At 36.5% G+C, this 24498-nt stretch overlaps 1 protein-coding gene across 4 annotated transcripts in view; it reads left to right on the forward strand.

The window, feature by feature from the left end:
- Positions 1 to 24498, forward strand: part of NCKAP1 (NCK associated protein 1) — a 59368-nt gene that overhangs the window by 25544 nt on the left and 9326 nt on the right. For all 4 annotated transcript variants that reach the window (XM_084524695.1, XM_084524694.1, XM_084524696.1 and 1 more), the window contains 19 exons: positions 372 to 528; positions 1168 to 1224; positions 1733 to 1829; positions 2052 to 2158; positions 3820 to 3952; positions 6729 to 6810; positions 7210 to 7268; positions 8075 to 8220; positions 9643 to 9775; positions 11112 to 11231; positions 11524 to 11663; positions 12816 to 12947; positions 13571 to 13789; positions 14147 to 14277; positions 14687 to 14784; positions 18429 to 18522; positions 19272 to 19354; positions 19807 to 19887; positions 23297 to 23390. In XM_084524695.1, coding sequence (XP_084380821.1) covers positions 372 to 528; positions 1168 to 1224; positions 1733 to 1829; positions 2052 to 2158; positions 3820 to 3952; positions 6729 to 6810; positions 7210 to 7268; positions 8075 to 8220; positions 9643 to 9775; positions 11112 to 11231; positions 11524 to 11663; positions 12816 to 12947; positions 13571 to 13789; positions 14147 to 14277; positions 14687 to 14784; positions 18429 to 18522; positions 19272 to 19354; positions 19807 to 19887; positions 23297 to 23390 — 2163 coding nt within the window. The remainder of the gene's footprint in view (positions 1 to 371; positions 529 to 1167; positions 1225 to 1732; positions 1830 to 2051; positions 2159 to 3819; positions 3953 to 6728; positions 6811 to 7209; positions 7269 to 8074; positions 8221 to 9642; positions 9776 to 11111; positions 11232 to 11523; positions 11664 to 12815; positions 12948 to 13570; positions 13790 to 14146; positions 14278 to 14686; positions 14785 to 18428; positions 18523 to 19271; positions 19355 to 19806; positions 19888 to 23296; positions 23391 to 24498) is intronic.

The raw sequence follows: 24498 nt of genomic DNA on the forward strand, positions 1-24498 counted from the left end.
GGTTTATGTATCATACTTTTTCTACAGTGAAGCTAGAATTCAGCTTGTTCTGGAATGGAGTTCGTCATAAATTTATTCGAGACTTAAACTAAAAAATGGTGGCTTTTGTAATTATGATGAAAATAGTTGAGTTGTATTCTTGTAATGAATTACTTGTTACTTATACTGCAAAAATATAACAATTTCTCTACTACAGCATAATGTGGGGTATTTTCAGTTGTACACATATATGGATGGATAATTATGTTATCCATACAGAGTTTCAGTAAGCTAATTAAACAATTTAAAAGAAAAAGCATAATAATCTCACTGTTCTCTTACTGTCTCTATGCGTCTTGTTTGTGACACACGGTGATTGTGAACTTCTGAAGTTGGATTTATTTTGTGCCATGGAGTCCTAAATAGTGATGCTACAGCTTTGAACCTTTGGAAACTTGCACTTCAAAGCAGCTCTTGCTTGGCTTTGTTTAGAGATGAAGTATTTCACATTCACAAAGCTGCAGAAGACCTGTTTGTAAACATACGAGGGTAAGTTTTCTTTTTTTTCTCCTTTCAGATTATCTGTTAAATATGTACACGTATCATTTCTTTAAGAACTGTCCTGAAAATGTTAATTGCGCTTCATGTAAGATCCACTTGCAGATAATCAATACCAAAACATTTTAGCTTAGTGTCTTGACTGTTTCTTTAATGCATATTTTCGAGGAGCCTGATTCATAACCATCACACTTTTTTTTTTTAATCTTAGTTCTGAGAAATGTTGGTGAATCAGTCTCTAAAATGGCAAATGTTTAAAATTAATGATCTTGCCCACAAACCGTAATCTAGGGAAGAGAAATTATGTTGTGAATGCAGGGTTTGCTTGAAAAGTTGCAAGCATTTGTCACAATTCCTGCCATACATCATAAGAGAACTCAGGCAAAAATGAAGTTGAGATCTCTCTACCGGAGAAATCCATTAGCACTTCAGTAGAGAGGTTTTGGCCTGGGTATCCAGTTTTAGCATTTATCTGATCCAGGGAAAAGAAGTCTTGCCCGAGCTGTTCTGAGGGTGAGCTTTTTGCTGTATCCTGCTAGCTATGGAAATGCAGCTCCTCCCAAGTCTCAACTCTTGCTGAATTGTGCTACTGATACTTTTAACCACATTGGCTTATTTGTTTACTTGCAGCTACAACAAACGTATTAATGACATCAGAGAGTGTAAAGAAGCTGCAGTTTCACATGCGTAAGTTTTTAGTATTTTTCTTCTCAAAGAAGTTATAAAGAATGTATAAACAGGACTTGCTGAATCTTGACCTAATTGTGCGTTTTCAAATGAGGCCATACACTGATTGTTCTGGATTTGCCTAATGGTATACCACTATTGATTTAACTTCCCAAGTCTTAGATTATTTGTCAGATTGTCAGAGAGAAAGCATAAATGTATTTTCCTTTTTTTTTCTTGTATAATTACTTAATGTGAACGCTAATTAAATAGGAAAGTTTTAGTGAAGTCAAATGCAAAGCACAGAGCAGAGACAGAGGGCTAGTTTTTTAAGTTTAACCTTACTTCAGGAATATACAGCATGGATGGTGGAGATGCCAATTTCGTATGAACCATGTCCTTTGAAATACTAAACTTTTGAAGTTAGTATGATGTGAGCTACCTACACTCGGCCTTAAATGTCTGGGAAAAAATTAAACGACTGTGATTAGCACATTTGATGATGTTTTGGTTTATTCTTTTGATGTAGGGGTTCAATGCATAGAGAGAGGCGCAAGTTTTTACGTTCTGCACTCAAAGAACTGGCTACTGTCCTGTCTGATCAGCCAGGCCTGCTGGGCCCCAAGGTAATTACAGTCCTTGAGTTTCATCTTTAGGCAATGGTACAGTTTGTTCATCCGTGCTACTGTGCCATTCAGTTCCTCTGTGGGAGGGCAAAACCCACCCAAAACCCCTACTCTAAGATAAAACCTGCTTAGGTTTTAAGATTGTTTAGTTGTAGAGACTGGTTGTTGCTTAGTGTGCACAACATGTCCAACTCTTATATATATCTTATGATTTTTTTTCAGGCACTTTTTGTATTTATGGCATTATCCTTTGCTCGTGATGAAATTATTTGGCTTCTTCGTCATGCAGACAATATGCCGAAGAAGAGTGCAGATGATTTCATAGATAAGTACGTTAACAATTTTTAGTGTGATACCTTAAATATTCACGTGAACTTCATAGAGGAAATGCATCTGACGGCAAGAAATAGCAGGAAGTAATAGATAAAAAGAATTGGGACTATCCAGAAAGTCTTTACAATCTTAAATGTTTCCATCAAAAACAGAAAGCTAGGGTATTTATTGTGTTAGAAACTGGAGCCCATTGGTGAAAACTGATTTTCTGCAGAGAGTTTATTTCTAAAATAAAAATGATTTCATGAAAGTTTTATTTGCATTTAACAAATGAATGATGAGTTGGGAAGGAAACCGTCAAAAAGATTTGTTTGTAAATGTCTCCTTTATTGTAGCAGAACTGTCTTTAAAATCGGGTAAGATTTATTCATGTAATACAGCATTAGCATCCTCATAAACAGGTCAAAAATGAGAAATGGGATTAAGAAACCTTAGAAATGCAGGTAGGCAGAAGAGTACTGGTTGTTCTTGAGTTGTTCTCAAGATAATAGAGCACATCAGTTCAATCATGGGAAAGAAATCTTTAAAGAGTATTCATGTGACAAGTGACAGTCAATCACAAGGCTATTTCTAGAGCTGGAACAGAAAAATGTTGAGTTCCCTTCAGTGGACTAAGTGCTAGGGATAGAGATACCACAGATAAATACACAATCTTGCTGAAATGTTACAGAAATCTTTTCGTGTACATCTTCTACTGTAAAAGCCATCTTTATTGTTATACAGCTTCCCTGATGATACTCTTGGATTGAAGTGTGGGTGGTCAGCATCAATTACAGTTGCTCAGTTTTACTTAAAACCTGGGGATCAAAAACTCACTGTTAACGTCATGTCATGTCATGAGTTACAACCCTGGGTTTAAAAATCATCATAAAATTCTAGCACTGTGCCTCCTTGGTCTTCTGAAGGCTGTATTCTTCTTGGTCTTGTTTAAATAGGTGAAATGTGAACAAAGTTTTTCTGCCAAAAGAAAATGCGTGTTGGAGAAGTTTGTCAAGCCATCTGATTGTTGCTCAGGCAGGATGGGATTTAATCCAACAAGCTATCAGTCTAATAACTGCATTTTAAGCTTTCAGTTTAAGTTGCATTGCAGGCGTTAGAATATGGATAGTTACTCATAGAAAATTGTTCTGTGTTAAACTATTTTTAGTTTATTTAATGTCTGCCCAGCAGGTGGTATGAAGTAGTCCTCTGTACAGTGCTTTCACTAGAGGGGGAAATTTTACCATCTTGAAAAGTCTTTTTTTTTTTTTTTTTTTTTTTTGAATAAAGAAAGACCTACTGACATGAGCTCAGAAAAGCAATTATTACAGTTCTGGTTTTTGGATTTAACTGCTTCATGAGGAAATACACTTATTCAAATTGAGCATTACAAAAGGGCTTCTTCAGAAAATACGTGGGTTGTACAAACCTTGGAGGATTACCACGAGGGGGTCCTGTTAATTTATCTCCTGTTGAATGTATTTTACTTTGCAGATGAAAGTTTCTTATGTAAGCTTATTTTATAATGTGAGCAAGTATTTTAATACAAGGGTTATGTATTAATAATAGAAGCAAAATACAGGAGGGAATTTCCATGGGAAACATTCCATTGACGGAAATTATTTTCCATATTTTATGTTTCCTATTTTTAAGTTTTTCTTTGTTTTTTCTTGGCTAGGCACATAGCTGAGCTAATATTTTACATGGAGGAGCTCAGGGCACACGTGCGGAAATATGGACCAGTGATGCAGAGATACTACGTGCAGTATCTCTCTGGCTTTGATGCAGTGGTCTTAAATGAGCTTGTTCAGGTACGGCAAGACAATGGTTTGGGGTTCTGCAGGCTTTAAGAAGGGCTTTTTGTCCAAAATGTATGAAATGTGTTCTGGTTTTGTGCATTTTAGTGAACGCTATGGAATAAGGCAAAACTAACCGAGCTTGCTGTTTAATTCTGGGATATAGAGTTGTGCTTTTGGCTGCCATATGAATACTTAAATGTTATTAAGCAACGTTCTCTTCAGAGATGATTAAACTACCTTTCTCCTCAAGGAGTAAACTATGATTTATTTTAACATCAGGATATAGAGATTGGCAAGAATTTAATGAAAGGCTTCTCTTGGGGGTCTGAGGTTCCTTTTAACATTTTCAGGAATTCCTATGATTGTTTGCTTTATTCTTAAATGTGTTACAGTTTTGCATTGCCATGCTTTTGAGAACAAAAAAGAAAAAGTAATTGCACTTGTAGGAGCACCAAGCTGATCTTGATTAGCGTGATTCTTTTATGTAAGATGTTTCTTCTCTGAATTTTTTTGCAAGCAGCAGTGCTGCCTGAATAGTACCCCTAATGCTCTTTCAAGATGTTGCTTTCTGACATGATGGAGAAAACATGGCCTGTGTCATTTAACAAATGATGGCAAAGAGAGAAACTAGAATCCCACGGTATCCTGTTTTAACATACTCTGCAAATGGATGATTTCCCTTATTTAGCATCACTGTGTTTAAGAAGCAATTTAAATACTTGGGATCAGTACTGTATCATGCCAGCACCATTTAGAAACCAAATGACAGAATTGGTTATCCAAGCTCATGGTTGAGAGTCTGTATTCTTGTATGCTGCCAGGGAGAAGAGAAAAAAACAAACAAACAAACAAACAAAAAAAAACTGAAGTAGTTTGATATTCTTAAGCCTAAATAGGAAGTCAAGTAGATGTAGGTGTCTTCAGTGACTATTTTGATTTAAATTCTCTGGAAGTGAATTATACTTGCAGTTAACTTAGGCCTGTATATGGCCATGAGAAACACAGACATTTGCGAGGAGAGTTCAGACATGAAATACCACTATGAAGGTAGTGGCAGACTTGATGAACTTTGACAGGGTGTCACGTCAGAAAAAGCCTCCTACTCTAGAGAGTGACGGGGACATTATATTTTATATAGTAGGTAAGGTTGAATGTGGAAATAATGAACTTGTGCAAAAAGAGAAGTTAAGCAGAAGTGGAAGAAAACAGTTTTAAACTCAACGGATTTGACATCCCAGGTTGTTCAAAACATCACGGAGTATGGCTCTGTAAGAGCAGGGAGGTGCTCTTACAGAGAAGAGAGTGATGGGTTTTTCATGGAAGACCATCCTCTCTTGTTCCGTGTAGGTTTGCATCCAGAGCTGCAAGTGTCTATTACTCTTACTGAGTAGCACCTATTGCTAAGCAGAAAATGTTCCTAAAGTAAAGGCAGTAGAAATTATTTGTGTTCATTAACTGAATTTTCAGGACTGATTTGATGTAATCCAGATAAACAGATACTGCTGCTGAAGCAGTGCAGAAATAATTTTTCTTGTCTACATTGACAAGGAAATGACAGGACTTCTGCACTGTTTTGATTTGATTCCCTAGTGGCCACTAGGTGGAGCCCAAATTTTGTGAAATCTTGAGCTCCTCAAACTGGAAGAGCTTCTATTGAATTTTAAGCTTTTATGTTGTTTTCAGAAATCACTCCCATGCATTAAATAGTAGTACATCGATGACCAGAAGGTAGAACTTATATACTCTGCTGTTCATGTTTGTTATATAACAAACTATTGAAACAGTTTAAATACCAGTTTCTATCCCAGCTGTTTAAACTATTAAATATAAATGAATCCTTCATTTTACTTTTAATGCCAAAACAACTGTATTTCTTTTTTTTGCTCGTAACTATATACATACATGTTAGCAGTTCTGTTGATAACAAAATGAAATATTTTTGAGATTTGTCATCAATTCCTAAGATGGTTTTCTAGATTTAGTGAAAGAATTCTAAAACTTATACAAATGGCACAAATATTGTGTTATTTGTAGGATGATCCTCAAGGTCAAACTGAAATGAGGGGAAAAAAGAAAGTGGTTTGCATTTTAGTTGTAGTTAACTCATAAAAAGTATAAAATACAAGAGTAGACAGAAGCAAATGATAATTAGGATTTTTTCAACCTTTAGGTTAAAAATGGCAGTCTTATCTGTAATTACATGAATCTTCCATTCAACAGAAATGTGATCTTAGCAGTTGTTGAAACTGCTTCTTCGTGAACTATTGCTTTTTTGTAGGACTTTTGGGGGGGGCTATCTCTCAGGTGTTAGAAATCATTTAATTCAGTGTTAGTAGAATTCTGGTTTTAGATGGTTCTGTGGGAAGCAAAGTGATGCTGATGTCGGCTCTGTTACATTTTGCCGTGGCTAAATTTTCTGTGCAGACAGATCAGATGCCTGGAGAGGTCAGACAAATGTTTGGTGTCTGTTGTATAACAAAAACATGTTGTGTGACCATTCTGTAAATGACTGCAGCCTGAAAATGTGTGGGCATGTTTACTGACAGATTTTTCACTTCTGAGTCTATGTTGGTTTGGAAGCAGCCTTTTTTTAGGTGTTTTTCGTCAACCAATGAATTAAAAACTAAAAGTTGTGAAATAGTACTACTTGCGATAATCCATTGATAAAGTTACTTTTTGTGAACTATATAAAGTATTTTTCAGACTGCAGCTGATAAACTGGTTGTGGGATTTGACATTTTTTCAAAAATTAAGTTTGAAATACTAATAGTAACAATATTTATTTTAGAATCTTTCAGTGTGCCCAGAGGATGAATCAATCATCATGTCCTCTTTTGTAAACACTATGACTTCACTAAGTGTGAAGCAAGGTAAGTCTGTTCAAATGAACTTGGGATTAGTGGCAGCAGATAACTTGCATAAACTGTATTAATTCCCCTGTTTCTCTTCTGTTACAATATCTGCTTCTTGTTCTGTGTCCCTTTTCCTGGGCAGGTCTGTACAGATAATGTTTTTGAAGGATGCTATTTTGAAATAATTCATACCTTTTAATTTGGAAAGTATATTATGCATATTTTGTCTAGCTATTTAAATTCCTATTAGCATGGTTGTGCTGGTTTGAAATTCTTAGGTAAAAGCAAGCGCTTTAAGTTTTCAAGTACTTTGGTGGGTTTTGTTTTTGATTTTTTTTTAAGAAGATCTGATTTAGTATTTCTGAATTGTAGTTGCTTCCCTAAAGGCTTTATGTTCTGTATTTTTGCCTGATACAGTTGAAGATGGAGAGGTATTTGACTTCAGAGGAATGAGATTAGACTGGTTTAGATTGCAGGTAAGATGTCTGAATATCTGCTTGACATTTAAGTTAATGCACATTTTGGTTTAAAGCTAGTAATAACTTACTGCTCTTCTAGATTATTCTCACACTGCAAGTGGATCACAGGCTGTATAAGGAGAACTTCTTGGCATTTAAAATCAAACAAATACTTAAGCAAATAATTTGATGTAACTTTGTTTTTGCCTTTGCATTGCATGCTTTTTGCAAAAAAGTCTTTGAAGGATTTATAACAGTTTGGAAGTGGAATGTGTTGAGGATGAGCAGTTTATTGGCACTGTACAGAGTATGATTCAGCCTTCCCAGCTAGGGGAAGATAATGTTCATGGAGATTACTTTGGTGTGTTGCAGTAATAGTGCCTTCAGTTAACTTAACAAGGGGGAGTACTGTTTAGACTGTAAACTAATTGTCCCAATATTAGACATGTTCTTTATATATTTTTAAAATATGCAGTTGTCTTCTTGCATACCCAAACCTGATTATTAAAAGGAGCAGGGAGTGGCTTCAGTGAACTTGATTCCACTAGTGTGCGTACGTGTTTTGTCAGTGCATTTGTTCTGCAGTTTATTTCTGCATTGCTGTTGTACTTAAGACATTTGGTGACTTCATTGAAAGGCAGTTGGCTTTTCTTAGGTTATAGTGGAAAGATAACGTAAGTCTTTGCCGAGTCTTTAAAAACAATTGTTCTGTGCACAGCTTAAGCAGTACTTACCCTTTATGTTTGGCAATACTGATGGAATTTGCAAAAAAGCAACAGTAGATACTCTACAACAGTAGATTTTTTTTCTTCTGTTTTTTCCAGGCCTACACCAGTGTTTCTAAAGCCTCACTTAGTCTTGCAGACCACAGAGAACTAGGAAAAATGATGAACACAATCATTTTCCACACAAAAATGGTAGATTCTTTGGTGGAGATGTTGGTTGAAACATCAGATCTTTCTATATTTTGGTGAGTTACTAACCTGACAGTAGAAGCTTTTAGTTTATTGTTTGTCCTTGCACGTGTAGCTTTTAAATACCAAATTGTAGGAAAATGATCCAGTGGAGAATCAATTACAATCTGGTTAACAGCAATTTTTCTTTGAAAGAGTTGCTGTTCTAGGGTTTGGGGTTTTATTTTATTTATGTATTTACTTTCTTTCATACTAGTCTTCTTGCAAAGTATACCGATCAATATGTGTATATTTTTTTCTAATGTAAAGAATTTAAATTTTTTTTCTCCCATTGTTAACTACTGATTCTTCAGAGCTTCACGATGAAGTATAAATCCCTCAAAGCAACAATTAAAATAAGAGTTCTCTTCCAGCAGTTAAAGTTCTCTTACGTCTCTGCAGCTCATGTCCCCAGCTGAAGTTAAAGCCGTAGACAATTACGTTGTTTAAGCAAGAAATGAAATTTTTTACTACTACTTCTAGTGTAGTTGTAAAAGATCCACAGAGTTCCTGCAGCAGAAAAGAAAAACAGTTGATTCCCTTCTCTTTCTTCCCCTGTTTCCAAACAGGAAGACCTAGCTTTGCATTGCCACTTCCATACAGCGATTTTTCGTAGTAGGCTTTATTTTTGTTTAGTTTGTTGGCATTAGTTGCTTTGGAAAAAATAAAGCAAAAACGTTTAACTCTTGGAAAAAGTCTGTGAAAACAGGATCAGGAAGCAGGTTGATAGGAATCTTTCTGCGGCTGTTTAAGCTGAAATAATTAAGTGTTTGCAGTATCAGCAGATAAATAAGCAGTCATTGAAATAAATCATCGGAAGTCCCAGTGTGAGAATACTGTTCTTTGAGAAATTTCCTCGGTCCTATTTTAGGTTCTTATTTTTCAGTGTCCGGTGGAGAAGCGTACACAATGATTTATAGGGGCTAGATTTTAAGGTGAAAGGCCAGTCTTTATATGGTGGTCAAGTTTATGTTGAAAATAGACTTCAATGTAACTTATTTCTTTTGCATGTGTTTTAAGATTATTTTTTTTTTCTGAAGATTATTTGAAGCAACCATGGAACACGAGTTGTTTAAGTGTTACCATCAGAATTTAATAAAGGTGTTTCTGAAGGTCTGACAGATTCTTCAAGCAGTCAGTTAACTGATTTGGGGTCAATTGCAGATTCTGTAATAATACTTGCTAAAACTGTACATTTTTTGCAGCGGCTGTGTGTCAAACATCAGAACAAAGATGATATGATTAAGAGATGTAAACAGAATGCATTAGTATTGCATGTGGAAAACAAGCTTACTTGAAAGCATGATGTGTTTTTTTGGTATCAGATAAGCTATAATTACAGATCTGGCATTAATTTAGCATATTTGATTTGTATGAACTAGACTTCATTTGCAGCAAAGTTATGCGTGTGTTACATTAAATTGTCTATTTTTGGTCAGTTTTTATAGTCGTGCTTTTGAGAAGATGTTTCAGCAGTGTTTGGAGCTTCCCTCTCAATCAAGATACTCAATTGCATTCCCACTGCTTTGTACTCATTTTATGAGCTGCACCCATGAGCTATGCCCAGAAGAGGTAATTTTTAAATACATCATCTTTAGATATTTTCCGCTCTCATCTAAAATAAAGAGAACTAGTGCTGAATGCTGCAAGAAGGTGTTTGTTACACCAGTATAAGATTCAGGGAAGTAAAACAAGTGAGCACCTTACTACGTGATTCTTTGTCCATAGATCTCAAAATGCTGCCACAAACAAATTGTGGCATTTTTGTTACTTTGGTAAATTCTTTATATTTTGATGTTGTAATGAAATAGATCTTTTAGTACATTGCCTGTATGTCCATTGACTTTGGAATTACTCCAGAGGTTGACTTTGCCAATGTTCTCTAGTGCTTGTGAAAGTGTCTTTTCATTCTTGAGTGCTAATCTGAAATAATTGGATGAAAAATATCTACTATGCACAGTGTGGGTTTTTTGTAGTTAAAAATTAAATCCTCTTCTGCTAAGAGTCATTTCCATATACGTCTGTATCATTATTTTCCCCGTACGCTTTGCTTTAAACAGCTGCAAAGTTTATTTGTATTAGAGAACCACTAAAAAGTTTCCAGGAAAACGTACCTTCAGGACAAGAGATGTCTTTCAGAACCATTCTAGTAACAGTAAGGAATCTTGTAGCCAAAGTCCACTGTGTGCTAGTTACTGAGAATTCAGCTGTAGGAAGCATATTTTGCCACAGCCAACAGAACTTTGAATTCAGTGTAAGACTTCCAACTCATAGCTACTATAATTTTGGAAAAATAATATTCACTGCACTGTGTACAATATGTGGTAGTGTAGCTGTTACGAAGTACCCATAAGTGGTGAAAGAAGGATTTCATTAAGACAGAATGCTGGACTTGTGCAGATCCAGTAACAAAGGAACTGAGTCCAGAAACGTACGAAGCAGGGCTTCATCGACTTTCAGGGGTATGAATGGCACTGCTTTTGCTGTAACATGAGTTGCATACTCTTTCTCTTCCTTAATTTGTACCAGTACTGAATCTAAGAGGAGATTCACAGAAACCGTGAGTGTTGGACACTTTAGATTTATTACAAAATTGGAAGATGAAAACCTCCTTTTAGAATTTTCTGCCTCCTTTTAGAGGATTTTTCTTGCAACAAAGATGTTGTGTGTTCTTTTTAATATGCTGTGTCAGTGACTGAAGATTTCACAGTTCAGGTTCCCTGCAACAACACCAACAAAAACCCACGGTTAATGAAAGACGTTGAAGTTACTAAGGACTAATTAATATTTTTTGTTACCCTGGGTCTGTGATTTAGTGAACTGTTATCTGCAAAACTGTATGCATTTTGTGAATAGCATAGGACTAAAGAAACTGAAAAACAGACTTGCTTATTTCTGTTTTTAACAGCGACATCATATTGGAGATCGTAGTCTTTCCTTATGTAACATGTTCCTGGATGAAATGGCTAAGCAAGCTCGAAATCTTATCACAGATATTTGCACAGAACAATGTACGCTGAGTGATCAGGTGAGTGTTGTTCTGCCTGTTTTAATTCTCATTTGAGATTTTCTAGGTAGTTTGACCTTTGGAATTATGCTTGTTTCCCCTTCCCCTTTTTGCCCCTGACTTCAGACTGTTTTCTGTTCACGAAGTGGAAAGTGGCTCAAGGAAGACTTTTATATTAAATGGTATAGTTAGTAGTCAAAGGAGGTGTTACTTGTGTGATGAAGTCTCCACCTACATATAAGCTTATTTTGTATCTTGCGGCTGCAAAGAAGTTGTATTTTAATTTGGGGGGGGATTTCTTTCCCTCTACTAGTTGCTGCCAAAGCATTGTGCCAAAACCATCAGTCAAGCAGTGAACAAGAAGTCAAAAAAACAGACCGGAAAGAAAGGAGAACCTGAAAGGGAGAAACCAGGAGTAGAAAGCATGAGAAAAAACAGATTGGTTGTGACAAAGTAAGCTGCCTCTTCTGTACCTTTCACCATGAATCCCAAGTCAAAACTTGTGTTTTTTACATGTTAAATACTTCTTGCTTGTATTATTTCAGTAAGGTTGACTGTAAATATGGCAAGTTTCTAGCTTGTGAGCATATGGTCCTTCTATAGCTTGAACAGAGCCTGAAATAACGTATTTAGAGCAATAGGAATGTACATCTCATTTATTAATCACATTGGCTCTTTCCTTTTTTTTGAGCAGAAAGGGTTCGCGTGCTGTTGTTAGGTTTCCTGCGTAGTCATATCAATTGAGGAAGTGGGAGTTGAAGGCGTGGATGGCATCTTAATTCTGCTTTGCTTAACATTGTGATCAGGATAACGTATGGGGTGGGCTGGAAGTTGTTGCTGCTGAAATATAGCTTGCTGCCTTCATCTCCTGGAGCAGAAATGAGGCTTTTGTGCCTGCATCAGAGCAAACCAGAAACAAAACAAAATAAGACCAACCTCAAAAAGAAAGGGAAAGATGAATAAGTCCAGTTTGAGGTGTAAGAGGTAACAGGAGAGGAAAAACAGCGAGTTAGATGATTCTTGGGAAGGATGACAGGACAAGTTGGTAGAGCAACAGAAGTAAGAGGAGGAAGGAAGCTGCGAAAATGGGACAATAAATGTTCGGTGTTGTGGCTGGGAGCTACTAAATGCACAGTGCTGAAAAGGAAGTCTCTTTGTTAGAGTTGCAACAGTCAAACATCAGAAAACTAGAATTGACTAGAGAAGTTGAGGGAAAATAGCTTAAGATTCGTTTTCCCTATATTTAGTGCTGGTTAGTAGCAAGCATTACTTCTGTTACTAAAATCAGTTACGAAGGAACCACCTTAAAGACATTTAGAGGGAAATTGTTTGTGTATAGCTATATATAAAAACATATACATCACATCACTGCATAATGCAGACCAATACATTTGTAGATTTCTGTTCTTACCCAAAATGTTGATTTTTCGATGTGATAAGCTAGAGTTGTGTGTCTGATGAAAGCAGATAAAGCTGATGAACGGAAAGTTAGAGCTGTGGGTGGTCTCAAGGCATCTTCCATTCAGTGTATGCTTTCCACAAGAATATATTCTAATGTTAAATTAATTTTTTTTTGTTGTTATTTTTTTTTAACTGTTCATAAAGCCTGGACAAACTGCACACTGCACTTTCTGAGCTCTGTTTCTCAATCAATTACGTACCAAACATGGTGGTTTGGGAACACACATTTACCCCAAGAGAATACTTAACATCTCACCTGGAAATCCGCTTTACCAAGTAAGAAATATTGTAAAGATAGTTGTACTCATAAACAAGATAAATCCTTGCTGGTTTGACATTAGGAGTATTGTGTGCTTACTATATAAGATTCATTTTTAAAGGTAGATGGCAAAACTCTTAGGTCAAATTCTTACAGATGTTACAATGAAGTTTACATGTGCAGACATAAATAGGTGTAAGTTGTTTAAAATATATGGAAATTAGTATCACCTCCTTAACAGCCTGATTCTGTGTTCTTAGTCCTGTGTGTTCTGTAGGCACTGGTGATACTTTTGTTTTTTAGGCATTTATAGCGACTCTCTTGCCACAGGTCTTTTGCACAATTTCTGGCTTTGTTTCAGGTGTTTGAGTCTAGAACTCATTTGAAACTAGAACTGTGACAGCAACCAAGATTTTTGTCTAGATTTTTTTTTTCCAAAAAAATCTTATTTTAAAAGTGCTGATGTAGTGTAGCCATGATTTAGAGCTTCATACTTGCAGATTAAGGAAGAATTCTAAAAGCTTTGAATAATATCGTAATCATAAATATGAAATTGATAATCACTGATGATTTTAATAGCTGCATCCTTGTTTAATTTCACTGAGAAATGCATGTAACTCCTATTTTTTGGTTTTAAAAGGTCAATTGTTGGAATGACTATGTATAATCAAGCAACACAAGAGATTGCAAAGCCTTCAGAGCTGTTAACCAGCGTAAGAGCCTATATGACAGTCCTCCAGTCAATAGAAAACTATGTACAGATTGACATCACACGAGTATTTAACAATGTTCTGCTTCAGCAAACCCAGCATTTAGATAGTCATGGTGAGCCAACCATTACCAGTCTGTACACAAATTGGTAAGTAATTATATGAATACTTGTTACAAGCTCTTTATATTACTTTTATTTAAATAAAAAGCTGGAATTGGGGAACTGGAATTGTATGTGGTTTAGGTGTTCAGAATTTTCTTAAGTTCCAGACTTCTCAAGTTTACTTCTCCCGGTACCTGCTAAAAAAGCATTTTGAAGTTTGCCTGTTGTGAAATTCAGTCTTTCTCAGGGGAGATGTAGCAGAAGGTACAGGTATTCACTAGAACTATGAAAGTAAAACTGAAGTCTACAGGCTTTGCTGTCTCTTTATCACACAAGGGCGTTTCATTTGTATAGAGGTATCTGTGAATGTCTTTATCTAAAACTTGTTCCCTTTCTGATAAGGTATTTGGAAACTTTGCTAAGACAAGTCAGCAATGGTCACATAGCCTATTTTCCAGCCATGAAGGCTTTTGTGAATTTGCCTACAGAAAATGAATTAACATTTAATGCTGAAGAATACTCCGACATATCAGGTAAACTTCGTTCAATGTTTCTGTTGAATGTTTGAAAGACAGTTATCATCTGCTTGAGTAGTTGGAACTAGAGCAACTGTTAAGCTGTTAGATTATAGACAGCACTTGTTAATTTTCGGTAGTATTTCAGTTTCTTTTTATTCCTATTGCCTCTGTGCCTTGAGAGAGCTTGTTTTTCCTATTTTTTTAGTTTAAAAAAAAAGTTAAAGAGCTGGGTGTTTGAGCTACAGCAATGGGAGTATGATGTGTTGGTGACTGTTGCTTCAGTTTTGTTACAAGTTCTACTATCTAAAATTGTTTTTAGACATAAAATAGTTTTTTAATTAAAATGCTATTGCTAGATAGATGATGAACATCACATAACTGCATAAGGAACGTTTGAAGTAGAACAGTTTGTTTTATTTCTCAGAAATGAGAGCCCTTTCAGAACTTCTGGGACCATATGGCATGAAGTTCCTAAGTGAAAGTCTGATGTGGCACATTTCATCGCAGGTTGCTGAGCTTAAGGTAACCAAGGAAGTTTGGGTGGGAAGAAGGGGATTTTAAGGTAACCAAGGCTGGGTGGGAAGAAGGAGAGGGAGTTCTCTGTTTCAGCTTCCTTTAGGATATTTAATAGCCACATTTCTGCGTGTCATCCTTATGAAGTGACTGCATCACACAAACTAATAAAGCTGTGAATTTTACCATTACTTTGTAGTACTCTTGTCCACACAGTACAAGTGTATACCACACTCCTCAATAGGTGAAAGGTCAGGATTTTATGCAGTCTATTTATTTTTGCTAGATGCCTTGAGTTGAGACAAGTCTCTTTCTCTCTCATAAGTGGGAAGATAAATGCTTTTTAAGACCTCCAGATGCTTGCAGAGAGCTTCCCCATCTCTGTTGACTTCCAAAACTCAGCATGAAAAACTCATGTGTGTCTTATACAAACCTGCAGACGTCTTCAAGGACTTACTTTCTTTATTATGTATGTTACTGTGGATTGACAGGGAAGCATGTGATGCCTGTGTAATTAAGTCTTTCTGGAAAGATTCTTTAATAAACTCAATAGCATATACCACTTGCCCATGATAGTCAAACTATAAAAATGCCACTAATAGGCATATATTTGTTTTTCATGACTTACTCTTCTAAAGTCATTTCCAAGTTACTACATCTCATCTTGAATTTATTTAACCAATAATTGCAGGAAATATTTTTTGTTTCCATTTGTGTGTGTTGCTTTTTTAAAGAGGCACATTCAGTCCTTATGGATATAAGGAACTTTCACTGTTTCTTCAACTATTTATTACTATTATTAGCACACCAGGCCTTTAGAAGCATGTGTCATAGAACCATAGAATGGTTTGGGTTGGAAGGGACCTTAAAGATCTTCTAGTCCCAACCCTCCTGCCGTGGGCATGGACACCTCCCTCTAGACCAGGTTGCTCAAAGCCCCATCCAGCCTGGCCTTGTGTCTTTCTAATACATCCCATGTTATATTTTCTAAGATCTTGTTCTCTATAAGCATTGTGAATGCTAGTGCTGCTGAGATGCTAGGACATATGATGCCCTAAAAGATTTGAAGCCTTTTGTTGGCACACCTTGAAGAGAGAGGGTGCTTCTTCACCAGGTGCAACCCTGACCCAAGTGACCAACACAGAGCTGGACAGGGCAGTTGATTCTTTGTGCCCCTTCCAGTTGCTGAGTTTTAGCATGAGGCTTGCTAGTTAAGAATGCTGTAATTTTGAAGGTTAAATTTAATAGGTCCTGGCTATGCACAGTGACATCTGTCACGTTTCAAGTAAAACACAAAGCCAATGGACAGATGTTCTCTGGGAGCTGCTTTCTCAGCTTACTCTTAGGTTGTCATACTTCCTTAAAACCAACATGTTTGTTATTGTAGCTCCGTATATGCTTTTTAAAAAGCCAACTTTAAATTCTCCGACATTTGTTTTCTGATGCTGCTAAGGATAAGCAGAACATAAGGTAGATCCACGTGCACATGACCACATATTTGGAGGAGAACAATAAAGCAATAAAATGTTCATCTCTTTGGCTCAGATGCAGTTGGCTTTGCAGAGAGCATGGAGAAACATCTGTGTTTGGGGGAAAGGAAACACCAAGAGGATAGAATGGGGAATTTATTAAGAGAGTAAGGTTCAAAATGCTTGCTTTGCTTCCCACAATGGGACCAGGTGTTGGTTTTGTATGTGAAGGAGGGGGGTGTTGGATATTGCCTCATATAACTAACTGTTTGAACTGTAATCCAGCCTGTCCCTTTTAAATCTTAAACCAATATGCTGGTTATTTTTGTGAAGCTGAAAGCTTGACTCAATAACAGTGTGTGGGCTATTGCCTTCAATCTTGCATTCTGGAGCGTTAAAGGATTGAAATTCAAATGTCACACATCTGCCAAGTTCTGATACATCAGTTGGTTCAAAATTGCCCAGCTTGATTTCAGTGCAGACCAGTGATCGATCTGTCTGTTGGCTTTGGCTTTCAGCAGAGAAATTCATTTTTTTCTATGTGCACACACGTGCAAATTCTTGGAAGCGTTTGTTTTGCTGGATCTTTTGTAGCATCTTTCTTTCTTTGCTTCTCATTTAAAATAAGAGTGAAAATGGGCAGACTTCGATGAATTATGGATAGACTAGAGATTATGGAAATAGCACAGCCATGACACAATGTACTGTTATCTGAGAGGTCTCTGCATGGGCTACTTGACTGGGTGTGAGTAAACAGAGACCACAGTTTATTTCATAGCAGCATTATGGTTTAAGTCATCTTGTTTATTCTCTTCCTGTGGTCACAGGAGTATTTATTCTAAAACTTAATTTCACTTCTTGCCAGTTGCTGTGTTTTGCCCTGTTTTCAGCATGTGTTGAATAAGATAAAGCTATTAAAGTAGGTAACAGAACTGTCAAAGGTCAATTATTGTCGGATCCCTAGCAGTAAGTTCCTGTGTGTTTCTTTTTTTAGGTTATACATGGTATATCTTCAGTTAAGCTCCAGGCCTATAATGACCTGCACGTCTGATGAATTTTAGCTTTCCTGGTCACTCTTTTGGTTCTGTTGCTAAGTAATTGAGCTGGGTCAGGATGAATCCACCTGAAAAATAAAATTAGTCACTTTGAAAGACTGCCCCCAGTCCAGAATATACTGTTTTCTGTTTCTGTCCTTATTTTTTTTTTCCTACCTTGATACTGTTTAGTACACAAAGCACTGAATTATGTGCTCTTCAACAGTAGGGAAAAGTTTTCTTCACTTAATCTTCAGAAGCACACACCACATAAGTTTTCTAAACTTCTTTAGCTGCTGGTTTTCCTCCATAAAAAGAGAGAGAATCATATTTTCCATTTCCGAAATGGAGCAGTTGGTAATCAAACTGCAAAAACATTATTTTTAAGAAGAAAGTACCTATTTCTTGCCTGAAGAGAGTTTAAAAATGCTACTTGGCAAAGCATAAGTTTCTCAGCTAGCAAGAAATGCTTTTTGGATTTAACGTTTTATAGATCTGATTATGCAATTTTAGTAATTTAAATATGAATCTTTATATATTTGGAGAACAGTTACAGGGAAGTTATTGCTTTTACCTATATCCTATAATATGCATACATGGGAGTTGTGACAAATTTTATTTATGCTTTTATTTTGTGTTGTAATGGAAGAAAATTCCAAGTAAACTTCACCAAGATTAAATGATTTGACTCTTGCATTCTTTATTCCATTTTTCAATTTTTCCATCGTTAAATTTGTAGTCCTGACGTCAGGCCAGTCTTAAATTTATATCCAGTGAAAGGAGCAACCCACGAGAAGGAATTGCTTTTGGAATCTGCCTTTTTGTTAACGCAAGCTTATTTTTCTTATAGAAAGCGAAATAACATGAGGAGTTACTGCTTAGTTTTACTGAGGGTCATTCCTTTAAGTACATTTTTCTGAATATAAAAATGTTTCAAGGGTTATCTGATCTTCTGCTTTTTGTTTCAGAGCTTGCTTTTGTGTAGAGCAGGTCCTGAGGGTAATTTTGATGCTGTAGTTCCATTTAGAATGCACTGGGGGTATGTCTGTATTCCATGAGCTCAGTTCATTCTCTGCCAAACTGAAATCAAGCATTTATCCTGCTAACGTGTCTGAATCTGTAACTGACCTGAATCATTGCTTCTCCTTAGAAACTTGTGGTGGAGAATGTTGAAGTTCTAACACAAATGAGGACCAGCTTTGACAAGCCAGACCAGATGGCAGCACTCTTTAAAAGATTATCATGTGGGTAATTAGCAGGGTGCTACTATTGGTACAGAGTTGTTTTTATCCTTATCTTCGTAAAGAATGCAAGAAAAATTAATGTTGCTGTACAAAGCTTACAGAAGCAGCAAAATGTATGCTGGTTACTGTATGTGAACTGATAAACTGATGCACCTTTTCAAAACTTTTCCAGTCTTCTCACGTACAGACAAAAACAAGGTTTCAGTGCAGACAGTACAGCAGCGTGGAGCTTTTAGCATTGTTTTTTCCTTCAAGGCTGATAATGTATAGCCATAACAACAATTATCTAGACGAACATGTAGCTATAAAATAGGAAGCATGGGTCTTTTTGACGCATGCTTCTGATTCCTTCACAGTGAATTAATTACTGCATTTATTGAAAGAAATTTTGCAATATAGTTAACATAAATAGTATTTTTTTTAACAAATTACTATTAGAGTGGAACATTTCGGCCTCAAGAAAATGCAGAACTAGTGATAGCGTTGAATACTGTCAACTGTGTGTAACGGGGTCATTCCATGAAGTGGTTAACAGGAAATGTCTTCTACTGGAAATCCCATCATCAGATCAGATTTAAAAACCTGCTTAAGCACATGTTTATTTTGGCTGTATTAAGGAATGCCTGTGCTTTTCAGTACCATGTGTCTTTCAGTATTTTGTTAAGTGTTTTTTTCTTTTTTTAAAAAAAAAAAATCAGCTTGTACTCATAAAGAGGTTCTTGATAACTATTGTTCTTGTTTCCCTGCAGCTGTTGACAGTGTTTTGAAGAGAATGACGATTATTGGTGTAATCTTGTCTTTTCGGTCGCTGGCACAGGAAGCACTTAGAGATGTAAGAAATAACTGAATATATTCCAAATAATTTTCATTAAATTTTATCTAATAATAAGGTATTTGAAACTTGAGTGCTCAGAAATGATGCTACGTAAAAGGTTGGCACGTGGGTAAAATACTCTGTCATAAGTGAACATTGAATTGCGAGTTGTGGGAGAAAAAAGGTCTACTTCTTGAGTACTGCTTAGAGAAATACTACATTAAACCATTCAGGTTTTAGTTCAAGCATGTCTCGGTGTTTTCAGTGTTTAGTAAGCTTTAAAAGCTTGCTTTCTGCTTGTTCACCAACAGCTTGATTTTTGGGTTTACTGGACTTTAATGTCTTAAATCCATAAAATAATATGCATAAAATAGCTCATCAAAAATGAATGCAATAAAATAACAGTGGTGTCTAATTGATCGTTACCATGAAAGTATCGTTTTCTCATTTTCTGCAATTGTCTCTTGTAGGTCTTATCCTACCACATTCCTTTCCTTGTAAGTTCCATCGAGGACTTCAAAGATCACATTCCAAGAGAGACTGACATGAAGGTAATGTTGGGCCCAACGAGTGGTGGAGTCATTTGTGGAGGTGACTGAAAATACCTAGGGGGCAAGACTTTCATGCCCCTTACTTAAATGATAAATGTTGAAGAAAAAAAAACGTTTTTTTCCAAAGAGCTAAGTAATTGTGTTTCTGCAGCCTACTGATGTTCTGGGAAAAAATGCGATGGGATGAGCACAAGTCCCTATTTGCCTGTGATCACATTTGAGAAATTTCATGGAAAGAATTAAGAACAAAATTTATCAATTGTTAAAATATGACTAAGCAATAAGGACAAGAATGCTGTGTCTTCACAGTATGAGCAGTGCAACTAGTAAAACTAAACTTTCCAAGGACTCTGTGTGTTTGGAGGTCTGGGCATGGATTTTCACATTGAATTGAAAATTCTTCTGAACCTAGTCTCTGACATGTTTGAAAAAAGCTAGCAACACAGATTACATGCCTTGATTCTGAATGGTAGTATGCTTCCATTCCAAAATCTTTCTTAGTATATTACATGGCTGTTCATTTTGGATACACAGTAGCTGCAGCTTAGCTTGGTTTTTACCTTCTCCTTCCCACTTGGAGCCCATGAAGGGCTGCAAGCCTTTGTAAAGGTATTGTGGTGATGCAGGAAGTGTGTAGCAGCCATACTTCGCGCAACTCTTCATTTTGAGAGAAGCAATTTTTAGAAAACTCCTCTTGAGTCAAGTTTGGTTTTTAAGGGTTTTTAAGTTTTGCCATTTATTCTTTGTGCAAAAAAAAGAAAAAGTTTTGTTGTTTATTGGAATGTATAAAATAAATAAACCCTTCTCCTCTAAACAAAGCAAAAAATACAGGTGTGCATATATATACTGATGACAAAAAAAATTCATAGTCCACTGCAGTGATCATCATCGTTTGACAAGGCACAGTTACGCAGTCTGAAAATGTCAGAGGTTGTGTGAAGAATATAACTTACTAAAATTTCACGTGCCTTCTGAAACTTCTAATGCTGGTAAACTGGACATAAATGTTTTATGTCCCACAAAAGACTGAAATTTATACCACAATAGAAATTCTGTGGAAATGCTATGGAAAATGAACTTCCAGGATGCTGGCTCATGGTAATTGTATTAAAATGATGCAAGTTGCCTTTGCACTTCTCAAGAAAAGCTTTTTTTAGAGAAAAATTCTCACTACATCAGTTATCAGTTAGTTTCTTTGCAACAGTATTATGTTTATTGAACTTGGGGAAGTGGAAGAGATGAGAAGGAAAGTTCACTGCTTGCTTGTGCCTCATCTTTTCCAAAGGCATCTTATGACCCCGATATCAAAGAAGTACTGAAAAATAGTATAGGATAAAGGCTGCAACAGTAATAAATACTTGAAGATAATCTTTTTATTATTGACGTTTTAAAGTTGGTGATTCTAGATCATGTTGAACATCTGAATGGATTTCTGAAGACATCACTGAACTCATTTGTGCCAGCAGATATATTGAAGCATACGTATAGTACTTGCTGCTTCTGTTCTGGAAGTCACTGGTGTGACTTGCAGTCATTGGAACAATTAGATGTCAAAAAGGATGTCTACTGCTAAATAAAACCATTTTGAGGACTTCTCCCTGGCTCATACGCCACACAGCACCACCTGGTCACCCCTGCTTTATATGATAGTTGGCTGCTGGCCTTTTCTGGGCCCTGCCTGTTTTCACTATGATTCTTAGATAAACCTATTTTGTGTGCATTTCTCCCAGTTCAAAGTGTCTAAAATGATACAAGAGCTATAGTTCAGTCCACCAGTATGGTGTTTGTATGATATCAGCGTAGGTATCACATCTTGTGGTGTGGCATGATGCCATGTAGCCTTGTTTGAGAGTACAGCCTTGCAAGGATAATGTTGGAGGACTGTGCGTGGAGAAGGAGCCAAACCTGTGTAGTCTTATCCATAGTGCCTACTGGGAATACTGGGAACTCTGGCATGTGCTACCTCATAACTCTGCCAGAGCTTTGTGTTGAAAACAGCTTGTTGGTGCAGCCAGAGCTACAAGCCTGCTAACAATTAAGCCCTGTAGAAAATCAGCAGTTCCTTGTTTGAACTTTCTCCCTGGTCTAGTTGTGTACGGATCTCACAAGTCTTTGTACAGTGGATTAGAACAATCACATATTTTAGAGTATAGTAACACAATAATATCCTGTATGATGAATTTGTGATAAAGCATAAATAGCTCTAAATCTGTTAATGAAATACATACTTGATATGAAACGTGATTTTTGTTTTGGTATCCCTGAAATTTATGATTTGGGATGGCCAGTAAAATGAGGATTTGTTCTCCCTTTATTTTGTTATTCTTAGTGTTAAGCTGTTGGGATGCCTATATAGGCTTTTAGAGACAGGCCTATTCTTGATCCACTTTGTATTCCTTAATGGTTTTGTTGTGAGCTGGCTGCTATTCAGATGTTGGTAACTCTTAATGCAGCTCTGTACTCAAGTTACCTTATGTCCTGCTGGCAGCAGAGCACCATGTGAACAAAGCAGTGTATTTTCATGTCAGAACTAGCCCTCAGGTGTCCAGGCTGGGCAAAATGAGTAAATACAGTCTGCACAATATCCCCTGCCTGCAGCTGACCAACTCTTTGTGAGAATTTATGGGAGAGGTGTAAAACTTCTCAGCTGTTAATGTCAGTAAGGCACTTCATCGGCATTTCTCATGGTCCTTTGTACTTGGTAGAGACCTGCTTTTGGAGAGATTCGGTCTGAGCTACAGCTTCAGATACTTTATTCAAAGCCTAAATTAGGGAAGGAAGAAATACAGAGTTGTAAGCGACAATATAAAGTACAGCCTGAGGCATGCTTGAAAATGGACTACATTTCAAGGTGTTTTTAGTTCCTCCAACTGTTAAGAATTAGGCTGTAAGTGATCCTGGCACTTGGAATCTCTGGACACAGAATCTGTATCAAATTTGAATGTTGTAAGATTTCTTTTCTGCCTTACTCTAGTATTTCATCAAATTATGAGCTTTGGCTTCTGTCTAAAAATGCTGTGTTTGTAGATGTTAGTTGATAGATCTGGTAGAGAAAATCTGGTCGTTTTTTGAGCAGGAAAGAAAGGCAGAAAACAGCTAATTGGAAGTCGGGATGTTTGCTTTGGAGGTGATGTAGGAAAGTATACAAGCTTTGTTTGGCTTGACAAAAAGAAATGATAATCCAGCACACAAAGTACTGACCGAGCTGTTCAGTGTAGGTTAGAGGCAAAAAAAAAAAAAAAATAAAATAATGCCGAGGCTCTTTATCTTGATTTAGCTAAGCTGAAAGTCCCTTAATGCTTCAAACTAATATAAACATCTTAAACACGTCAGCATAACTGCTTCATCATGTTTACACAAAACCATTCAGTGTTGTCTTCCTTGTAATTATCTTTCTTCTGGTCCTCAGGTGGCAATGAATGTATACGAACTGTCATCAGCTGCTGGATTGCCTTGTGAGATTGATCCTGCCTTGGTCGTAGCACTGTCTTCCCAAAAGTCAGGTAAGAAATTACAATTTAAAAGATCTAAGTGGGGAAAAAATCACAGGAGAAGTAAAAGAAGTGCCCTGAGGCACTGAGGTGTTTAGAGAGCTAGGAGACTTGTATGTTTGGGTCCTTTTTTATTCCTTCGATGAACTTCGTAAATGACAAAGCATGAATATTTTGTGCCTGCTGCCTAGAATGCACAGATGTTATCTGAGAATCTTTTCAACCGCATACAAATTATCTTCTTGACCTAGAGAAGAGTAATGGATAGATGCTGAAGGAGTTTAATGGCTAATGGTTAAGAACTTCAGTAATTTGGGGACAATGAAAGTAGGACTTGATTGTGAACACTACAGATGTAATCAGTTCCCTCTTATAGACCTGTAACAAGTCTGTGTCATGTTAAGTAGGCACTAGAAGGTAAATGCCAGCTGAAGTTGTGAATTTCACAACATTATTACTGGTTTAATATACAAGTGCTAATATGCAGCTTACAAGGGGGGAACATGTAAAACAAGCATGCTGATGTCCTCACATGTGTAGTGCTTCCTCTCACTTTAAAGCATCACTGTTGAAGCTTTTCAATTTTGTTTACACTGGCAGTTTGGAAGGCATGAATTAAGATCCTTAAGTGCTTTCTGGCAGTCTTCAGCTTTGTTCCCTGTCTTCCTTACTGAGCACTTTATTGCTTTTGTTCCCATGTGTAATGGATAGTTAATGTTCTAATCAGATTGTGACTATTTTAAATGTCAACCTGATTTTTTTTTTTTTTTTTACTTTAATAGATGTTTGGGAGGAGAAAAAAGAAATAACTCACAAAGGGTAATTTAGCATTAAAACTTAAATGTGTCGAGCACAATATAGTCATATACCTTAAGATATAAATGTGTATTTGCTTATATGTACCATATGTGTAAAATACATAGGTATAACTTTGGAAGACAGCGAGTTTCAGAAATGGCATTTTAAATAGATTGTTTTCATTGTTCTGCCCTGAAATATTTCAGCTGTGTGAACAGGCCAGGGAATGTTTGTGTTTTCATGATTGGTTTGGATCTTGTATTTTGGTTCTTGCCTTCTTTGTTGTTTGTGTTCTACTTCTGGTAAATCAGTGTGTAGAGAT

This window comes from Aythya ferina (genome assembly GCF_964211825.1).
Source record: "Aythya ferina genome assembly, chromosome: 6".
NCBI classification, from domain to species: domain Eukaryota; kingdom Metazoa; phylum Chordata; class Aves; order Anseriformes; family Anatidae; genus Aythya; species Aythya ferina.